The sequence below is a fragment of the Astatotilapia calliptera genome, chromosome 15 (genome assembly GCF_900246225.1).
Source record: "Astatotilapia calliptera chromosome 15, fAstCal1.2, whole genome shotgun sequence".
NCBI lineage: Eukaryota > Metazoa > Chordata > Actinopteri > Cichliformes > Cichlidae > Astatotilapia > Astatotilapia calliptera.
Genome location: NC_039316.1, coordinates 33,456,583 through 33,468,416, shown reverse-complemented (window position 1 = coordinate 33,468,416; position 11,834 = coordinate 33,456,583). Strand labels below are relative to the sequence as shown.

The 11,834-nt window shown below is 43.0% G+C and overlaps 2 protein-coding genes across 7 annotated transcripts in view; both read right to left on the bottom strand.

Annotated features, from left to right (window-relative positions):
• Window positions 1-1,092: 1,092 nt before the first annotated feature.
• Window positions 1,093-2,929, bottom strand: ndufa7 (NADH:ubiquinone oxidoreductase subunit A7). Its single transcript, XM_026142317.1, has 4 exons — window positions 2,804-2,929; window positions 2,512-2,561; window positions 1,541-1,678; window positions 1,093-1,296 (listed from the first exon to the last, which is right to left on the bottom strand). The coding sequence occupies exons 1-4, from the start codon at window positions 2,852-2,854 to the stop codon at window positions 1,209-1,211; spliced, it is 327 nt and encodes a 108-aa protein (XP_025998102.1). The 5' UTR covers window positions 2,855-2,929; the 3' UTR covers window positions 1,093-1,208.
• A 922-nt stretch (window positions 2,930-3,851) lies between these two features.
• The window catches only part of mast3b (microtubule associated serine/threonine kinase 3b), a 37,493-nt gene continuing 29,510 nt past the window's right edge, over window positions 3,852-11,834 (bottom strand). For 4 of the 6 annotated variants that reach the window (XM_026194228.1, XM_026194230.1, XM_026194231.1 and 1 more), the window contains 13 exons: window positions 11,523-11,655; window positions 11,252-11,417; window positions 10,813-10,914; window positions 10,499-10,621; window positions 10,143-10,255; window positions 9,881-10,047; window positions 9,573-9,694; window positions 9,278-9,478; window positions 8,834-9,060; window positions 8,534-8,656; window positions 8,299-8,435; window positions 7,965-8,149; window positions 3,852-7,606 (listed from right to left, as the gene is read on the bottom strand). In XM_026194228.1, the coding sequence (XP_026050013.1) occupies window positions 6,552-7,606; window positions 7,965-8,149; window positions 8,299-8,435; window positions 8,534-8,656; window positions 8,834-9,060; window positions 9,278-9,478; window positions 9,573-9,694; window positions 9,881-10,047; window positions 10,143-10,255; window positions 10,499-10,621; window positions 10,813-10,914; window positions 11,252-11,417; window positions 11,523-11,655 (2,854 nt within the window). In that variant the 3' untranslated portion in view covers window positions 3,852-6,551. The remainder of the gene's footprint in view (window positions 7,607-7,964; window positions 8,150-8,298; window positions 8,436-8,533; window positions 8,657-8,833; window positions 9,061-9,277; window positions 9,479-9,572; window positions 9,695-9,880; window positions 10,048-10,142; window positions 10,256-10,498; window positions 10,622-10,812; window positions 10,915-11,251; window positions 11,418-11,522; window positions 11,656-11,834) is intronic. The other 2 variants (XM_026194229.1, XM_026194233.1) reach the window with 1 other exon arrangement.

The following is an 11,834-nucleotide window of genomic DNA, read 5'->3' as shown; positions in this document are numbered from 1 at the left end:
TCCTCGACGTTCACGTGAAATAACACCTTATAAAGTGCTTCCAGCTGAAATGATGACAAAATCCGTGCTGCTTGTTATGTGAAAAATCTGAAAGATGTGGCTGAATTGGACACAGTGAAAATCTTCTGAATTCTCAGTGTTTCCCTGTGTGTTCACGCAGTCTGCGCGCACACAAAAGACTTAGTGTTAGTTATCTATTTATTTATTATTTGCACTGCATTAGATAAGGTCAAAGTAGGGGTTTCAAAAATGACAATGTTCTCATTTGTGTTATTTGTGTGTTATAATCTTTATGAAAAAGTAAAAACAAAATGTAAAAATAAAAATTGGCATATGGATTTGTGAATGCAATAACTCAAGAACGAGGCAACGTATAATTTTCAAATCAATACCATGGTTGCATTTACTGAAACTCTCTGTAAGGTTTAAATCTTAGGGACCTTGACTTCAAGGCTAGAGCTCAACTTTTCTAAAAACAAAAAAACCCAACCAATTATTTAATAAAATCAATTTATTTCCAATTTGTATCAAATTAGGTCTGATTAAAGGACTGATGTGATGGTAAGTTGTCCGCTGCTCCGCTTTGAATATTGTTAAGAACTTGACACAGAGATTACTTAATGGATTTTAAGCAAAATGGTGCCTAAATTCAATGGCATATTTTGGCAGCTGTTTTTTTTTTTTTTTTTGGATTTTCACAAGAATTGCTAGTTCTCCTAGAGTTTTGGCCACCCCAACAATCAAGTGATTCCCTATGAGCTAGCAATTAGCGACTCTGGGAAGGAAAAATTCCCTTCTAAGAGGAAGAAACTTCGAAAGAACCAGGCTCAGAAAGAGACAGCATTCTGCCGCGACTGGTAGGGACGGGCCTGTGCCTTTTACCCATTTCCAGGTAATGGATTGCCGAAATGTGATTTCCAATATTTAGACTATTGCAAATGGCTCGCCTGTGTACGAGTTTTCATTTTGAGGGACATTGAGCGGTCACTTGGAGAGGATGAGCAGAGCTTCAGCTGGATGTTTAGCTCATCGCTTCCCCCACTTACTCTCACATCTGTTCAGTACACGGTTGACCAAAACAATGAGCAGAAAGAGATAAACATAATATTTTATTCACATCTTCTATTGTACAAGATACAACCAACACTTGCTGTAGTCAGGGCAGGATGGAGACATAATGTTGACCCTGCAGAGTCTTGTCTTGCTGCTCAGAGGTAGGGCTGGTCTGTGGAGATTGGTGGCTCTTTATATACAGTGCCGGGAGTCACTGGAAGCTTTGAGGTCTCAGCAACTTGACTAAAAAAAAAAAATTTAAAAAAATTTAAAAAAAAGGAACAACAACAGAGAAAGAAGGGGGAAAAAAAAGACCACAATATTTCAGCTAAAAACTACAAATAGCAAACTTCCATTGTCAGTCACAAGAAGATGTTTTGACAGGTGACATCAAATAGATGGATTACACTATTATTATTATGTATATGGCGCAAAAAACAAACACCTGAACTTGAAATACATGAAAATGCAGTGATCATTAACAAACCTGCCAGCAGTAAGAGCTTTCTGTGAGGACATCACGAGTGTGGGAGGGGCTGATTCTCTCCGTCCATCTCTGCTGTAGTAGTAGTTGTTGGCATACCTGTGGCTCGGGCCTACTGGCAGTTTGGGTGGTGGTTGTGTCCTGTTGGGATGAAGAAAAAAAAATCTATTTTAACAGACTTTAACAATGTTGGTGACTTCCACATTTGCAGGCAAAATGGAAAATAGGTGCAGTTTACTGAAACGTGCAAAGATACCTGGAAATATAGAATTTAAAACAAAAACAGAGTTTTTGCTTTAAAGTCAATATTTTGTATGACCACCTTTATTCCTCCACACATCAAGAAACTCTTAGTCAAACTTTCTTGTCATTTCTTTATGTAGTCCTCAGGAATAGTTCTCCAGGCTTCTTGAAGCTCTGGAGAACTCTTCTTTGGATGTCGGCTGGCTTTTGTTCTGTTCTCTGTCAACATGATTCCACGCCATCTAAATAATATTGTGGTTCGGGCTTCAAGGAGGCCAATCAAAGCCTGATAGTGTTACATTGTGTGTTTTTCTAACCAGATTTGTTAATACTACATTGGTAGTGTGTTTGGGATCATTGTGAAGCTGTTGCCAGTCAGACACTGGCAGTGATGATGCTTTTTGTGCAATCATAACTCTAGCATTTTTGAGAAAATCTCAAAATACAGCCCCAAACCAGCACAAAGCTTTGATTTTTCTTTTACAGATGGCTGTAGACATTCACTGTGGTACTTCTCTCGTCCATATACATTGACAGCGATTTATACAACAAATTTGAATTCTTCGTTAGTTTTAAGTGGTTTAACAAACAAAATACAAACAAAAACAAAAAGCAAGTCTGGCAACCCACAGAGTCATTGCATCTCTCTGTTAACGGGGTTTTAGTCGTTGTTTCTAATATGTGAACACTTTCATTCGTGAGCGGTACGAGGGTAGCGCCTGTGGTCTTACCTCTTTGCAATCTCCTCATATCGCAGCTGCAGTTTGGCTTGCAGGTCATGCTGAAAAGGAAAAGGAAAGTCAATTTTCGACGAGTGCAAATCCCACACTGGTGAACTTCACCTCCTTCATAGTGTTTAGCTACCCCACAACGCTACTGCTAGCTAACGTCAGTAAGGGTTAGCTGGCTGTTAAACGTTTCCTTTGATAAAGTTTATTGCGACAAATCGTCCGGAGGGCTATTACATCATATTTAGAGCAGAAAACTACTCCGTTTTAAAGTGTGACGAATGTTGTTGCTTACCCCTGATAAAAAATTTCGCAGCCTCTGAATGAATTTAGTAGCAGTAGCCATGTTAGCTGTTGTGAAGGACACGGGTCTTCTTCGTTCCTTTTCCCAGGTTTCTCAACACATTGCTGACACCTGCCGACCAGCAGGGGAAACTGCAGCGTAAAAACGTGCATTTTAGAGACTTTTGTTGTTTTACAATTTATGTACTCCGAGGGCCAAATTAACTTAGATAAAGTGGATGAACACAGACACTCTGTACAACTAATCTTTATCTTCTTTAGTAAAGGCCTGGCAGAGCAGCTCATAATTTTTTTTTAAAAATTACAGTATTTTGTCCAATTACTTTTGAGCCTTTAAAAAAACAGGACGTGTGTATAATTTTCAAATCCCTGTATTTAAAAGATGATAATCTGCATATTGATTACATCTTGATTTACAGTCCACTGTGATGGTGTACAAATCCCCAACTACAAACATTGGTGTCTTTGTTCAAGAATTATGGCCCTAACTATTGCTATGCCAGTATGGACAGTAGTAAATTTTGACCGAATTCAAGTATTACCTGCTTGAAACTGCAGAACTCCTACGGATTTTAAAGTAAAACATTTTTGTTACTAGGTTAACCTCTGGACCCTTTATCCTACAAGTGATTGGTCTATCTTGGACAGACATGCATACATTTTTATTGGTATGCATACAATACACAGCTTGATCTATTATCAGTAGGTAAAGTTGTAAAACTTGTGAAAAAATTCAAAGTCCAGAATTTATGGCCTCCTTCAGATTTTCCAAAGTGATCTGTGAGCTGGATCAGAGTCCAATTCTAGACCCTGGCCCTTACGTTTGAGACACCTGCCTTAAAGGGAAGCCTTAATAACCTTCACAGTGTAATTTTGCTTCATCACATTTGTCTATTGATGAAGTATTTATATAGTGATACAGTGGAATGGTTGCTTGTAGAATTACAACACCTATACTGATGAAAAGGATTTGAATGGTCTGATCTGGTACATCAATGTAACAATAAGGCAGATAACTGTACGCAACACTCAGAGAAGAATCAAAGGGAAATACAAAGTTTATTTGTTGCACAAGAAAACACAGTAGAGGGCGACATCGCCGGTATACCATGCAGTCAAGTATTACAGCTGTGTGCTTGTCTCATGCAGCATGCACTGGACAGAAGAGTCCACAGGAGAACAAATGCACTTGTACGACACTTTGACCTGCCAAACTTGTTCTTTAAGAGTACGCTCAACAGAGGCTGAAAAATCCCTGTGGTGGACTTCAGCAAAGAATTTTTTTTTAACACATACAAGGTTATTAAAAAGCAACCAAAACATTATCCCTCATCATGTTTACATATTTAAATTGGCTTTTCCTGTATGCAAAAAGAAACCTCTAATGTAAATATATATTTTATTACTCATCTTTAACACTTTTACTTTTGGTGTAAAGCATTTTTCTCATGCACATAAGAACAAATATGCATGTTTCCATCCATCCCTTTTCCCCCACCTCCAATTAATTAATATTTAAAGCTTCTTTTTGAAGTCTGAACAACAAGTCCCAATGATCTCGTTCTGCAGGTACATGCAAATATCGAAAATGCTTCTGAGCTTGGTGCCAAACTACTCATTAAGAACAGTGTCTTTAAAACTAAACATAAAAAACAAACGGATATGCAGCTTCTATGAATGTCGTTTCCTTTGCGAGTATCAAAGAGGATAGTTTCATCGTGTACAGCCACAGAATATAAAATGTTTGTACAGTACACAGCATGTTTGTTCATTGTAAACAATTCTGTCAGACTGCAAAAATAACTGAGTGGTCCGTCTGTTTGCGTCACTAACACAACAACATCATCCCGTAAGGTTTTCATCACAAGATTTAAGGTTTTTTTTTTCCCTTCTATGGTTTTTAAGGAAGAAGAGGGGTTGAAGTAACACAACAGCTGTTTAGAAAGAGAAGACTCAGAGTAAAGTTAGTACAAAAGCCAGGAACAGCCACTTACAAAGAGGACGACAACTCTCCAAACGTCATGTCTGTTGTGGAGAAAATGTGATGTGCAGCCAGTCTGTGCAGCTGTCAAATACTGCCTGAATTTAAAAGACAGAATTCCCAAAAACTCCCTCTTGCCAGAAATTGTCTTCGTGCATATTATGTCCTTCAGTACACTTGGAATTATACACACTCTTGTTACCAAAATATACATCAAAATTTGCACAATACAAAGACAAAAAACCAAAAACACTTGTTCAAAGAAGCCCTGATTTCACTGTAAATATGTTTATCTCAGTTTACCTTTCACATTCGGTTACAAAAAACTTATGTCTAAATGTCATTAGTGCACTTTTCCCCTTTGGATGTAAACAGCACTGCACAGCACATGAAGTAGGACCAGGGCGTTTACGGATGGTCTCTTTCACATGCACATGTGGGAAAAAATAATGATTAAAATGGAAAAACGCTACAGCTTCTGGAAAAGGTGAAAACAACAACAACCCCATAACGCACTTGTACGTACTTGTGCTTGCAAAAGTCCAACACGTGTCAGAGTAAGTAAGGAAACCTGGCCAAAAAACGAAAGTCAAATAAAATGAGTGTTTTAAACGCTCCCTTCCATGTTCTGAAGTAAAACGGCGTGCTGTGAGATGAACGCGCCCGATCAAAGAGTTCGACTGATAAACTCACAGCACACAGAAAGGTGGACGTGGATCATCCGGAGCTTCAGGCTCGGCGTCTTTTTCCACAATAGCAGTGGAAACGAACAAACAAAAACCCCAAACAAATCTTCCTAGTGACTGAAAATTACAAGTAACATTTCTGCCTTCAATGATATGGCTTAGAGGACATTGCACAAGATGCCATGGCACATAAAAACCCTTCGGCTCCGTATCTTCATAAGAGAAGACAAAGGTGGGTAGTGTCTCACCGCGTTTGCAACATTATTCTCAGCAAGAATAAAAAAAAAAAAACAATGCCGTTCCCGTGAATTCACACTGTGAGGAACATGACCAACACAACAAGCTGTGCAAGATTAAAGTACATGAAGGGATAAAGCCATCAAGGAAACATGGACCAAACATCTTCAGAGCCTCTTCTTTGATACGACCGTTTTATTAACAGTTGTTTTTCTCCCCTGCATTCTAGTTTGAGCGTAGTAGCTTCAGTTTTACTCCTTCTAAAGGATGCATCAATACAAATCCATGCAGTACTGTAGCCATCAGCTGCAGAGATAGATCCAATGACGTGTCAGTCATGTTGCTCACAGTGTGAACCAGAGATCGTTTTAGGTTCAGGAAGACCTACAGCAGTACTACAAACACACACAGACACTGAAGAAGAAAAAAAAAGCGACCTTGACTCCTCGTACCTTTTGGTCCAACAGTTTTACGCAGCATTAACACTTCTACTCTGTACCAGAATTTATTTAAAAAATAGACAACTTTTGTTTGTTTTTTTAGAAAACAATCCATTCAGAAGACATAAAACCACATTTTATGGATACAAAAATGTTGAGCCTTGGCTGGTCAACCCATGAGAACTTCTTTCTTTTCCCCTGTTACAAACGCATCATGAAATGTAATAAATAAGACCAGAAAGGTCAGCGATGCCTGAAGGCAACTGTTTTTTTTACAAAACAAAATTCAAGTAAAAGTTTCTCCCGCTCTTTCAGCCCGACAACTTTGAGAATGACTTAACATCTTCGTCACCCTTGAAAGACAAGAGCAGGTTTTAGGAGTACAACGGCGAGCTGTCACTTTCTCAGGTGCCCTTTTTGTGTTTGCTCTCTGCACTCTGGTGTCTTCTCTGGTGCAATTTTAGGACCCGTGGAAGTGGTTTCTGCTCCCTGCCTGCAGCTCATGTTGGTGAGAAGACATCCTGTTTGTTCCCGCGGAGATGCTGTGACGTCCACCTCCACCTCGGGCTTCTCACCAGAGTCCTCTCCATCTGAACACGGCTCCCACTCGTCTTGCTCCTCGCTCTCCGTAGAGCCCTGCACAGCTATCTGCGGCACAAGCGTGAACCTCCTCACCACGGGGACGTCCATCTCGATGTCCTGACTGCTTTGGGGTCGTGTCACAGTCCAGGCCGCTCTGTGCTGCGTTTGAGCCCCTGGAGGTGTGCTGCTCCCCGCTGCATTACTGCTGCTTTTCTCCTCTGGCTCGTCGAAGCTCACTTCCTGCACTGCCTCCTGCTTCTTAAAGGAGTCTCTCCGCTCTGACAGGTTCAGCTTCCGCATCACAACCAGCTGCTCTGATCGTTCAATCCTTTGGCTGCTAATGTACGGCCCAAGTCTGCTGTGGTCAACCCCAATGTAAGCGATGCCACAGGCTGCGTCCATCTCTGAGTCGCCCAGCAGGTCAGCCTCACCGTAAAACGGCACTTCCAGCGTGTGCCTGCGGGGGGCTTTTGACTTCTTGTCAGCGTGATATACTCCAGACAGTTTCTCCGCTGACTGCACCCTCTTAAGCAACGGTGAACGAGGCGGCTCTGCACTGCGTGGCCGGACGACATGCCTAACGATGGTGGGGGGAGACAGGGTTTTTCCGTGGTATGTGTGAAGGTTTTTGGCGAAGCCTGGCAGAGGAGAGGGCGAGCGCTGTGGGGAAAGCGGCTGATTAGAGGATGAGGAGCTGCTGCAGGCCAGAGGCGAGGGGGGGATGTTGCTGGTGGATTTGCGGCGGCCCACTTTGCTGTAGCGTTGCGGGCTGAGTTTAGAGCCCAGGCCGAGCGTGATGGGCCGGCTGTGTGTGGCGGGAGAGCTTGGAGAGCTGGAGCAAGGCGACGTACTCTGTGGTGAGTTATTCTCTGGAAAGTAGAGGCAGGACTGTTGAAATACTCACACTACAAGCTGCAGTTTGCAGCAGGGCAAACAACACTTTTAAATTTCAATTCTATTTCAGTTCAGTTTTATTTATGTAGCACCAAATCACAATAACAGTCACCTCAAGGTGTTTAATATTTTAAGGTAAAGACCCCACAAAAATACAGAGAAACCTCAACAATCAGACGACTGCCTTTCACAAAGCACTTTGGCAACAGTGGGAAGGAAAAACCCCCTTTTAACAGGAAGGATCCTTTAGGCTGAGGGAGGGGCAGCCATCTGGGTATTATAAGACCTTCAGTGTACCTGCAGAATCTCAAATGACTACATTTCCTTAATTACCGTGGCCCTGATGGTCAGGTGCGGGGCTCCGGCAGGGTGTGGAGGGCCCCGGGGAGAGGCTGTGGGTCGGGGAGCCTGGAAGACTCTCACTGGAGGAAACAGAGTGATGAAGACCTGAGGAGAAGCTGCGACTGCAGTGCATCACTGTGCTCTGCTTGGACAGCTTCTTAAAGATGGTCCGTCGCCTAGAAGGGACGATATATAATTCACTGTTGTAGCTTACACTTGAAGGAGAAAGAGCCTCCCAGAGTAAACAGATGATGAGTAACACAGCAGAGCTGCAAAGACAGAGAGAGAGAAAAAAAAGAAACCCAGAACCCAGTCAGATGCTCACCTGTCATAATTATCTCTCCTCTTGCTCTTCTTGCTGCGGCGAGCCATCTTCCCTTTGTGTTTGGTCTTTCGTGCAGGACCGACTTTAATAGAAGTGTTCTCGAGCGCTATGGTCTGAAGGGCCACCTTGTTGCCGCTCTGCACGTTTCGTGAGAATGAAAGAATTTTTACAGACCTTTCAACACAGAAGCAACTTAAAAAGCAAAGTTCAAGTGCCACGCAGCTCCGAGCTGTACCTTCAGCAGCAGTTCGATCATCTCTGTGTGGACCAGGCCTTGGACAGACTCTCCGTTCACGTGGGTGATGAGGTCTCCAGTGCAGAGGCCTGCCTGGTGAGCCGGGCTGCCCTCCTCCACACTCTGTTGCGATGGTGAAGTGAGTGAGTTTCAAACTGAGCATTACATAACAACCTTTTTATATCACTACCTTCTAGTTTTGGATCACCAAAGCAAAGCAAAATATTTGGAACACGCTACAGTTTACAAACACAGGTTTCAGATCTTTGATCTGTTTTAAGGCTTGTGGTTAAAACCTACCGACACCATGTGATGCACGGTGTAGACGTCGCTGTCGCCCATGTACACACGGATGGCCTGCAGGGTGAAGCCGAACTTCTTCCCTGAGGTGTGGATGATGATTGGTGGCCTCAGGCTGCCGGGGCTGAATGACAGATCCCGGTTTGGGGACGAGTCGCGGGATGAGGGGTTGGAAGACAGTGAGCGTGGGGAGATGGGACCGGGGTGGAGGCCACTGGGTGAATCGTCTGAAACAAACACACAGTTTAGAGATGAATAGACTCATAATCTCACATTTTATGACTCAAATTAGAAGGCCAGTTTTAATTCCACAATTAGAAACAAAAACTGCTGTCTATGGATTACATGTTTAGACTATATCTGCAGAGGCTCTCTGTCAAAGCGGAGCAATAAAAACCAAACTGATTCTGCTGGATTTAAAGTAGTTATGATAACCTTCTGCACCTGTAGTGATGATGAGAGACAGGGCTGAGACAGAGGCAGACTTGGGAACCTTTCCTCCGCAGGGAACCCTCTGCCTGTCTGGCGTCTCCAGCTGGTTACCGAAGCGCCGAGGGCCTGCCGTGTCCTTAGGGGATGACTGCTTCCCGCCGGTACTGTTGCTGCGAATCCTGATCCGCCGAAGATTTGACACCACCACCTCTGCTGCGGACAGAAGGTGTTAAGTGTGAATGTTTCTGGCAGAAGCACCTGGACGTGTTATGAAGAGATGTGTTAAAATTAAAAAAAGTGGATTTACCTTCATCATCAGTGGAGAGGGCAAACCGGGGCATCGTCTCCAGGCTGTGAGTGCTGCTCATTACCAGAGGACTGGTGCTTCTGTCAGACTGGGAGGAACTGGAGGAGGCCCGGGGGCGAAGACTAAAAACAGTAAAAGCACACAAAAAAATGTTGAACTCATAGATCAGCTGATTGAGGATCTGTTTTCATGCAGACCCACAAACTCAGCCACCTGTTTATTATATTATGAATACTATGAAACGTGCAAAAATACGAAAAAGAAACAAGAATAAAGAGGAATAGCAGGTGTCCACATCTTCTGTTTACCTGGCCATGCGTCCAGACTGCCTGTGCTCAGCACTGCCATCTGCTGGGCTTGGCGAGGCTCCGAGCCCTGCCGCATCCCCGTGGTCCTCTTTGTCCTCGCTGTGGCTGCGGTCGGAGGAGAAACTCAGGTTGGACGGTGTTGCCAGGTGTTCTGTGCTGCTGTAAACCTTGATGACAAACAGGTGAAAAGGTGTCAGTTAAGATCTGACTTTTCAAATTTTTTGGCACTCTTACAGCAGATTCTTACTGCAGCGGTCTTTACCTTGCTGAAGCGATGAGACCAGGAAGCAAACTGTCGGATTTCCAAGGAAGACTCTTCGTCGTTAGTTTCGTCGTCTTCGTCAGAGGCCAAATGATGATAGCGATCCAAACGAGCTGAATATGGCAAAAAGGGAAGATGCTCTCATTTAAGAGAATGTCAAACTTCATGGTATAATCCCGAGAAAAACTCATCACTCTGCAGTTTTATCTTAGCTCGCCCGTATTATATTCCAGCTAAATTTAACCTGCATCCCATCTCCAACACCCACAATTATGGACAACGTTTTGCTCTCACTACCATGTGAAGTCAAGATTACACAGAAAAATAAACCACAAAGAGACTCAGCAGGAACTCACTGTCAAAGTAGCTGGTATCATCCTCGGCCTCCAGCTGAGGGATGAACTCGGCTTTCTGTCGGAGGAGTCCGTTCCAGTCCAGCCCCAAGAAGAAGGGGTGCTGCTTCACCTCTGAGGCTCCACCTAAAAACATTCAGTTAAACACTGGATTAGGATCAGGGTGAAACTCCTCTTGCAAACATGTTTACTTCATTCTTAGTTTCACTTTTTTAAAATTATTAAAATGTAATGTCCCCCTTGCTATAAACCTTGTTTTTCTGATTTAGCTGTACAGACCTGTATAAAAGATCCCTGCTGTAATTTATCAGCATTACCTGTTCCCAGCCGGTCCAAAGGGTTCTGCCTCAGCAGGCGGGTGATCAAATCCTGTGCATCAACAGGTAAGGCATCCTCTCCTTCAGGCCAAATGATTTCATCTGACAATCAGAGAAGATAATAAATAAAAGTACAAAATTAAATATTAATTAAAACCAAATTTACAGTCTTACAAAGACATTAAACAGCAAGTCAGAATGTTTGTGTTTGCCAAAGCATAAGCTTGCCCAGGACTGATGTGGTTAAGATTCTGAGAGTGAAGCAAAGTTGTAGACTTCTGTGCCTACGTCACTGCTTGTGTTTTCAATTCAAATAAAAGGAAAAAGAAACTAGTTTAACATAAAGATTTGATCTCAGTGGCTATTCTATGCTGTGATTCTATTTTTTAAACCTGATGCTCGATTTTTAAGTAGAGAATTCATTCATTTCAAGACGTACCACTGACAACTTGTCCAAAAAGCTCTTCGGGAGTGTCTCCAAAAAACGGGACGCAGCCGACCAGAAATTCATAAAGGATGATCCCCATCGCCCACCAGTCCACTGGCTTCCCATAGCCCTGTCTGAGGATCACCTCTGGGGCAATGTACTCTGGAGTCCCACACACCTGAGGAAGTAAACCAGCAAACATCAGTTTGGATCAAGTGCCTCTACAATCACTGCTGTCCAAAAGTGACAGGTGATTCATCTCTTACACCTGAAGTTGTCTCACCTGCTTGTCAACAAACTCTCTTGTGTCTTTCTCTATGTGACCTTCATACAGGTTGGTCGTCATGTTCATCAGGCCGATTTTAGAGAGACCAAAGTCAGTCAGCTTGATGTGGCCCATAGATGTAATCAACAAACTGTTGGGGGAAAGAAGACGTCAGTGTAAGCGGCGCATTTTACAATTTGTCAAGAAAATGAGGATAAGGGCTGAATTACAGAAAAATCAAGACTCTACATGTGCCCGCTCACAGACCCAACTATGTCAACGGATCCTAATGAAAGCAAGAAAAGCAAGACGGAAGAGCTGAGTGAAGGT

Coding starts and splice junctions, on each gene's coding strand:
- ndufa7 (XM_026142317.1), bottom strand. CDS start 2,854: ATGGCTACTGCTACTAAATTCATTCAGAGGCTGCGAAATTTTTTATCA. Junction 2,562..2,803: donor TGCGAAATTTTTTATCAGGG/GTAAGCAACAAC, acceptor TTTCCTTTTCAG/CATGACCTGCAAGCCAAACT. Junction 1,297..1,540: donor AAAGCTCTTACTGCTGGCAG/GTTTGTTAATGA, acceptor TTTTTTTTTTAG/TCAAGTTGCTGAGACCTCAA.